Source organism: Populus euphratica, unplaced genomic scaffold, assembly GCF_000495115.2.
Source record: "Populus euphratica unplaced genomic scaffold, PopEup_1.0 scaffold57.1, whole genome shotgun sequence".
NCBI classification, from domain to species: domain Eukaryota; kingdom Viridiplantae; phylum Streptophyta; class Magnoliopsida; order Malpighiales; family Salicaceae; genus Populus; species Populus euphratica.
In genome coordinates this window covers 424,222-432,809 of record NW_011499919.1, presented here as the reverse complement: position 1 = coordinate 432,809, position 8,588 = coordinate 424,222, and the positions used below count along the sequence as shown (strand labels likewise).

General features: G+C 30.2%; 1 protein-coding gene across 8 annotated transcripts; it reads right to left on the bottom strand.

Annotated features, from left to right (window-relative positions):
* Nucleotides 1-5,321: 5,321 nt before the first annotated feature.
* Nucleotides 5,322-8,263, bottom strand: LOC105134938 (transcription factor bHLH122-like). 8 transcript variants are annotated; one of them, XM_011039556.1, is made up of 7 exons: nt 7,946-8,263; nt 7,155-7,821; nt 6,372-6,676; nt 6,090-6,263; nt 5,934-5,999; nt 5,789-5,857; nt 5,322-5,667 (listed from the first exon to the last, which is right to left on the bottom strand). In XM_011039556.1, exons 2-7 carry the CDS (start codon nt 7,744-7,746, stop codon nt 5,614-5,616), a joined length of 1,260 nt encoding a protein of 419 aa, XP_011037858.1. In that variant the 5' UTR covers nt 7,747-7,821; nt 7,946-8,263; the 3' UTR covers nt 5,322-5,613. The 8 variants fall into 8 exon arrangements, with proteins under 8 accessions (XP_011037858.1, XP_011037859.1, XP_011037860.1 ...); XM_011039557.1 differs by having other exon boundaries at nt 7,155-7,816; XM_011039558.1 differs by having other exon boundaries at nt 8,103-8,263.
* Between the last annotated feature and the right edge of the window lie 325 nt (nt 8,264-8,588).

Here is an 8,588-nt window from a genome sequence, read left to right as displayed (position 1 = left end):
TTTTATTAAAAATACTTTATTTTTTTTAAGAAAACTTTTAAATATTATTTCTTTTAGACTGGTTTAATTATATCATTAAAAATTTAATCAAGTTAATTAAATTCTATTATATTATTATCTTATCTAGTTTAATTAAGAATTTAAATAAAGTTATATTTCAAGTCTTGAAATTATTAGATCAATTCATCGGGGAGATTTTCTGATTGGATTTAACAACTACAATTTTTTAATGAGAATTTAAACAGATTAGACACAATTAAAATATTGTATTAAAAAAATCTTTTTTTTCAAAAAAGAAAAAAAGAAAAAAGAAAGCCTTCTTTTCTCTGATTAACACTCCAAATGAAGGGGAAACTTTATTATTACAAGAATTCCCATAATTCTGTATTTCATCTGCTTAAATTTAATAATTTTATTAAAATTGATATGATTTGAGTGATTTAACGGAATAAAAACTATATTAATTTTCTCCATTCATTTTACCTGTACAATTATATTAACAAATTTTAATATCCTATTAATTTTAATAAAATATTAAAAATAAAACAATATAAAAAAATATTAAAATTTTAAAAACAATTTTAAATATGAAAATGACCCGAAAAAACAATAATGTATAATTTAGCTGTTAACGTCTTTTTCAATTTAACTTAAAATCTTATCCATATTATGTTTTAAATCATGAATTTTTTAGATTAATTTCTAAAATTTAGATAGGGTTAAGGATATTTGAAAATGTAATAACGATTATTTTTTAAAGTGATTTTTATTTTAAAATTTATTAAAATAATATTTTTTATTTTTAAAAAATTATTTTTCACATCAACAAATTAAAATAATTTAAATTTATTAAAAAATATTAGTTTAAAATAAAAAACTTAATTTTTTAAAAAAACTCTTTCAAAATACAATATTGAATATTTCCTAATAACTTTAAAACTACTCAACGGGAGGAAACTTTGAGAAATGTGATCTCTCCAATTCTCTTTCAAAATGTGGTAAAAGTAACAGCACTAATAATTCTAAAAACTTTGAGGGGTTATTTTTAAAATAATTTTTTATGTTAAAATATATATTAATATTTTTTATTTTTAAAAATTATTTTTAATATCAGCACATTAAAATAATTTAAAAATACTAAAAACATGTTAATTAAAGTTAATAAAAAAATTAAAAAAATTAATTTTTTTCAAAAGCTTTGAAATGCAGTAAAATTGACAAGAAAATTGCTCCCTCCCCGTGGCTCCACATTCCATTCACCTGCCTGACCGCCTTCTATGCTAGACAGATGAATATCAAGGGATGCATTGGCACCAGCAGACATCGCATAAACCTTCCACTATCCAGTAGAGAAACCAGCAAAATGATCATTGCTACAGCATCCAAGAAGTCATCGCTTCAAAACATAATCATTGAGATCGTCAAGCCAAGCTTTCACATCAGCATCAGTAATCTGCTTCTCTTCTACATCAATGAGCACTTTGTTAGTACTCAGAATTTGTTCTCTAAACCATTCTACTAGCTGCATTGACACTTGACAGAGACAAAATCAGCAGCAAGATGTTAGAAAGTTACCCTGGTAGACTGAATCTTCCCATGAATCCCAAGAAATTCTAAAATTCCCTTTGAAAAATATCTGAATTTTATCACTGAAAAGCAACCAACTAACAATCTACACAATATCTTCAAACCATTCATGAAAAGAAAAGAAAAATACAGTGTTTATAACACTTGCACTTCTAGAGGCTTGGAAGCAATAATATTAGTTAGATGTCTGATAAAGTTACTTGCCTTCGTATACAGATTGTCAAGCTTCTTTATATCTTCTTGCGTGTTTGTTTTGGAGGGGGAGGAGAAGCTTCAGTAGAGAGAGAGGGCAAAGGTTTCTTCATATCTTCTTGCATGTTTCTTCCTTTCTGGACTGAATTCTACGCTAGTAGAACTCTTTCCTGAAGTTCAAAACTTAGTGTAGCCCAAGTTTTTGTCTTCAAGGGGATTGGAGTTTGTTGGGCTTGTTGATTATCTTTTATATATATATTCGTTTGTTATGGGACATAGGCTTTTTTCAAGCTTGGTTTTATTTTAAATCTTAATTGTCAATTAGTGTACAATACATGGAGGTTAATTTAGTGAAAGGAGCACATAGCAATGGATATTCTTAATTTTGATAGTTAGTTGTCAAATGATTTTTCTAAATACATCAGCCAACATGGTTTTTTTTTAGCATGACTAAAAATCCTTAAAATTATTTGAATATTTATATAAAAAAATAAAATAATTTGGCATATTTAAAAAAAAAATATTGCATGAATTTTACATTAAATGTGTAAAATTTTAAAGCATTTTGATCTATATTTCAAAATATTAAAAATTTATTTTTGACAATAAAATTTTATTCACATTTAATATAAGGATAAAAAAAGATTAATATCTAAAATATTATTAGCAATAATAAATTATTACTACTCATTTTAATATAAGGATATAATATATATACGAGGTTAATATCTAAAATATTATTGAGAATAATACAACTTATTTATTCATAATATATATAAAAAAATCTAAATTTTTTTTATTTAAAATATTATTTAAAATGACACGATAATAAAAATTTAGAAGTTCACCCCAAAAAACTTTAATAATAACTGAAGATATTTTACCGGGTCAAATCCTCAACCTGAATGCAAACCTACCATAATAGAGATAAAAACATTATTAAATTATAATAAATAAATAATTTATCTCATGTAAGATATATTATAAATGCTAATATTTCCTGTTTATATAACTAATTAATCTCTCATCTAAGATCTTTAAAAAATCAATTATAATTTTTAATAATTATAATTCTAAATAACAACTTTTTTATTTAATAAAAAAAAACTAATCCAGAGCATCACCCAGGAAATATTTTTGCAACGACACGCCACCGCTAGGAGGGCACGACAAGTTGCACCAAATTATTGAATGTGACAAATCAAATAATTTGTTCTTGATAACCACTTTCCGTTTCTTCGGTAATAATCAATAGAATACCGCTAAGAAGCCGATTTGACATCATCGAAAACTCGACAAGACAACATGTTTAAGGCCATGCTTGTCCCAAACATATTCTGTGGTGACTCGTGGCTAAAGATATATAGATAATAATAGTTAATGATGCCCAATTTCTTAATTATGAAGATACGATCAACTCAAGAACAAAAAAAAAAATGATTTGATCATTGTTTCCTTTTTCTCTAAAAGGCAGATAAATCTCTACTATTAAGTTCTCGTAAATAAAAAAACACAATTTAGTTAATTTTTCTTTCATTTCTAAAATTGATAACTTCATATATAATGGTTGATCAACAAATAATACTATGCATTAATTTGATTTTAAAATAATTTTTTTAATAATATTAAACACACATGTAGATAACTATATATTTTATAAAAAAATATTATGTTTTTCACATCTATGTATATTTCAAGAAACATGTACCATGTTTATTTTTTTAATTAAAATTATAATAAAAAATGTTTTATTATATTTTCTTTTTCTCTCAACACGTAACATTAACATCATAAAAGTTTTTTAAAAAATAAATTTAATATTTTTATATAAAAAATAATTTAGAAAATACTTTTTAAAAAATACATTAAACACCCTTTATAAACTTAAAAATACATTAAGATCAATTTATTCAAAAATTCATTTATAGACTGATGAAGGTATCGCTAAAAAATAATGCAAAATTTAAAAGTTAGCATCGTATGATAACTAATTAACATAGAATTTGTGGCTAAAAATAAAATACTTTCCCTTTTTTTTCTCTGTATTATATGTTTTTTTAAAAAATAAAAATAATATTAATATTAAAAAAGAAAGAGTAGAGAAAGCAAGTTTCCATTCAAGTGCAGGAAGGGGCAGGGAACCCATGCACTCTCATGTTGATGTCACCAGTGACATGGCACTCACATTCTCCATGCCTTGCCCCCACTCGGATCATGACTAGTCATCCAACCCAATTGGATCCAGCTATTCTCACCTGTAGATAACTCGTTTGTTTCATCAAAAATAATTTTTAAATTTAATATTTGTGTAAAATTTAAAAGCTTTGAAAATGGTTGAATTGTTTTGTCCAAGAGTATGGTTTTATTGTAATAAATGATTTATCTAGTTGAAAAATTAAAAAAATAATTAAAATCATCTTGTTATCTATAATATTTAATCTTTATTTTTTTTATTTTTTTATCTTAAATAGTTAATCTTTATTTTTTTTATTTTTTTATCTGAAATAGTTTATGAAATTATTATTTTTAATTTTATTATTCTTTAAATTTTTTATTTGTTATATTTGATCCCTATAATTTTAATAAATTAAAAAAAATAATAATAATAAGTTATTTTTCATATTATTTTCTATAATATAATTAAATATTAAGAACTGTTTTTTAATTTATTTTTAATGATATTATCAAGTGTAAAAAAGTATTTTATTTTTTATGAATATCATTTTCTGACAAAAAACAGACAGTGACTGACCTTGACGGAAAATATATTTGTTAAGTGAGAGCCATGCACCATTCTCCAAGTGGCTCTCCGATGGAAGGCGACTATGGCATGGCAAGGAAACTTCGATGTGGAACTTGTCTTGGTTACTTGGTCAATAACGGGTCCCTATTGAGCAGTTAATTAGGGTCAGGACCTCAAGCAGGAGTGGAGAAAAAGGAGCAGAAACATTTATAAAGGACTTTCCCTTCTCCCATGGAAAATGTCGTGGGGCAGAACTCAAAAGAACGACGAGGTCCAGATTAGGAAAGCACACACTGCGTTCTGTAGCATTGGCCCAAACAAGGACAAAACAGGGGGGGTCGTGAAGCTTTTTTCGATTCCACGGAGCAGTAATTTAGAAAATGAAGCTCCACAAATTCTTCAATCAATGGCGTCAACAAAAGGAAAGTAGCCCCCACCTGCTACCCAACGTAAATGGAAAGGGGCAGTTGTTGAAAGCCACCATTGCTATCTCTCCTTGCTTCAAGACAGAAACGTGTAAAGTGCAAATCTTTTTTAGCTAAAACAAAAGATAAGGTCAGTGTGTAAAGAGCAGCAACACCACAGCTATTTCTTTCTTTGAGCCCATCATTTTTCCTTAATTTGGTTAAGTTCCAAAAACTAGAACCACACGTTACAACATCCATGCTAGTTTTCTGTTACTTTGAGACTTACTGAGGGGGTTCTTGGTTGATTTTTATAGTATTTTTTATTTAAAAATATATTAAAATAATATATTTTTTATTTATTTTTAACATTTAGCATATTAAAACGATAAAAAAAAACCTAAAAAATATTAATTTATAACTAAAAAAATACGGTCCAGCCGCATAAAGAAACATGCCTTTGATCAATAAGCAACATAGGGTGGGGGTTGGCTGAATCTTAAAGTTAGCTTCTGGGGCATTCGATCTTCACTCCCATCCCCACATAATAAATATAGCCCTCCCTGGCTGTAAGCAGCACCTTCATATTTTTCAGTGCAAGAGAGAACCCAGCTTTGCCTTCATCTCTAGTCTTGCAAATTCTTATTGGTTCTATACACAAACTAATTCATACTTCGACATTTTCGACTAGGGCTGCTGCTTGTTTATGCATGCACACCTTGCACGAATCTCTGAAAGTGTCTGCAAAAAAATACATGAAACATGAATGCAAAGGAAGGTTTTGTACATAGGAAGGAACTTCTTTGTAGCCTGTAGGGTTTTTTCTAGTGGGTTTTGGTTCAAATTCGTTAGTGTAACATACCTGGACTTGCCTTTGAAGGTCCTTGATGTAGTCAGCAGCCAAATCCAGCATGTCTGATGTGTTTGTTTGCTGCAAATGGGGGAAACAAAGCATTGTCTAAGGCTTAAACAAAACTAGCAGATATAGAAAAGGGGAAAGATTCTACCTTATCCATGTTAGGTACAAGATCCTGGAGTTTCCTCATTCGTTCACTGATTCTAGTTCTTCTCACCTGCACACAATTCAAATCCATATGGGATCTAGAATTAATCTCAAACCCATGCTTAGCTCAAGGAACAAATAATAACCAAAGAGACTTTACCCTCTCAGCAATGCTTCTTGGATGAGTAGCACAACCACGCTTAGCTCTAGTCCTGCAAGGCACGGAATCTTGAAATTGCAAGAACTTCTCGATGGCTGAAATTTCTGCAGCAGTTTTTGGCAAACTCATGTGATGAACCAACACCGGAGGGCGATTTCCTCCCTCTTCATTCTGCTAAACAACCAAACTCATAGGAAATCAAAATCTCCAAGAAAAAAAGTTATCTTATCAACTTGAGATAGATTAAGAATTAACAAATTCCGGTACGGAAAAATGCTCTACCTGAGTTTCAGATGCATTTAGACCAGAAAGTACTGTCGTATCATCATCTGTAAGGTGTCTTTTTGAACCAGCAGATAGCATAGCAGAATCATCCCAAGATCCAATAGGGTAACCTGAGACATAATTACTGCTGCGAGTTTCAGAATAACCACCACTCTCTGGGCTATTTTCTCCCATGTTTTTGTTTCCCATTTCAGCAACTGGACCCATTCTCCCTGAAGAAGGAGTTGGCCTGCTGGCTGCAGAATAGTTTATGTCTCTATTACCTGCTCCAAGATCTCTCATACCTCTCAAGACAGCATAGCCTGCCATATGGTAACATTAATTTTGTCCCTTTTCATAACTCTAGTCAATCAGGATTCAAAACAAGAATCTGTGTGACATCAAAGAAAGAACCAGAAAACTCAATCTCCTATTGGTATATAAGACCATAAATCAAACATTTTAGTGTATTTAAAATAATAAATCCTGTTGGTTTTGCTTTCAAAACTTTTATTTCTTCTTTTCAAAATTTTTTAACCCCCACTTGCTAGTTCAAATGATTGGTTATCAGCAAATACTCAAAGAATTTAATCAAAATTAATAGTACTTTCCTTAACTGAAACTGTCAATTCACAACACAGAAAATCTGCAGTTTCTATTATTTTTTTCTGCTTTCCTTTCATTCTATTCATTGGCTATTTAAATAAAAGCCTTAAAATAATTCATCAAATCAAGCACCAGCTTCTCATTTTTCTCATTCTTTCCAAGAAATCAAACAAAAGGGTAAAAAAAACAACATACCATTTTCAAATTCAAATTCACTATTTATGTTGGAGAAAAGCCCTGCAGGTGAGCTACTATGTCGAACTAGATTCGAGTTATTGCTACTACTGGGCTTCATGGAAGGCAACCTCTCCGTTCCCACTGAATTCATTGATCTATAATTCATTCCAGAACCTGACTTCTGATCTGGTAATGGAGGTTTTGCTTGATTTTGATAAAAACCCTGTGAGGCAGAGTAATTGCTCTGCTGCTGCTGCTGCTGCTTCTGCACTCTTGTGTCACTGCCAAGATTATTCATTGCAGCCACCATCTGGGGTTGCTGATTAGTTTGTGGAACTGCTTCTGGAGAATCTTGTTTAATCTCACAAAGATTTTGACTTGATATATTCTCTGTATTACCACTAGAACTGGCTAAAAATCTCGCGAGAATTCGTTCTGTTTCCGGACTTGCCGGCCTATTGAGAAACTCTTCACAGAAGTCTCTGTCCAAAATATTTGATAAATATGAACTCGGTGCGGATTGATACCTTGTTAACCCAGGATTCGTTTGTTTCTGATGAATTTGTTGGTGTTCATTATGACCATGAAGAAAATGATGATGGTGCTCCATTTAGTCCCCTGTTTCTTGACTAAGATCTCCAAGAAGAAAGGCAGCCCACTTGCTTGTTAAAAGTCCTTTTCTTTCCTTACAAATCAGATCAAAGACAGGTTAAGAAATCAAGAAGGTGAACAAAGGTAACAAGAGACAGAACAAGGCAAACCCATTTGATTTTTCTTGAAACAGGGGGGAACAGAGCAAGAACAGAGACCTTGATAAGATAGATAAATCCTGCTTGAATTTTATCATAGGAAGCAACGGTAACCATCAAATCTGAAAACAACCCATTTTTCTAAGTGTGAAACTAAGCAAACTTCACTCAAGAAGATAGCATTAACACCAAAACGAAGCCACTAAAAAACCCTCACTCTCTCTGAGATGCTTCAAAAGGATGGAGGTGGTGGTGTTGATGCAGTGAGTAAAGAGAGAGAGACTGGATTTTCCTTTTTTCTCTTTTTCCATGGTAAGGGAAAAAAAAAAAAAATAGAAAAGCGGTTTCTTTCCTCTTCTGTGGGTATAGCCAATGGGAGTCAGCAACGGAGGAGATTAGACTATCAAATGTGCAATATCTAATAAAATTTCACGGACCTTAATGCCCTTCATGCTTGTTTGTTTATTACAAATAAAAAACCATGAATTTTTAGATAAAAGTAATGGCTGCATCGTATCAACGTCATGTAAATATTTGTATGGTTGGGGACAATGGTTTTAAACTTGATTAATTGGTAGATCAGCTGGATAATCCAAGCTTAGGATGTGTTTTAAATTAAAGTAGTTAAGAGTTGATGAGTGACTTAATCGATCTTCATTTTACTTTAAATTTTTTTAAAAATATATCATTTTAATATTTATTT

Bases quoted from the DNA above. Each gene is read 5' to 3' on its own strand.
- LOC105134938 (XM_011039555.1), bottom strand. From the start codon at position 7,746: ATGGAGCACCATCATCATTTTCTTCATGGTCATAATGAACACCAACAA. The intron at 6,000-6,089 runs GTAAAGTCTCTT...AATTGTGTGCAG, and splicing joins CAAGAAGCATTGCTGAGAGG to GTGAGAAGAACTAGAATCAG. The intron at 5,668-5,788 runs GTATGTTACACT...ATTTTTTTGCAG, and splicing joins ACCTTCAAAGGCAAGTCCAG to ACACTTTCAGAGATTCGTGC.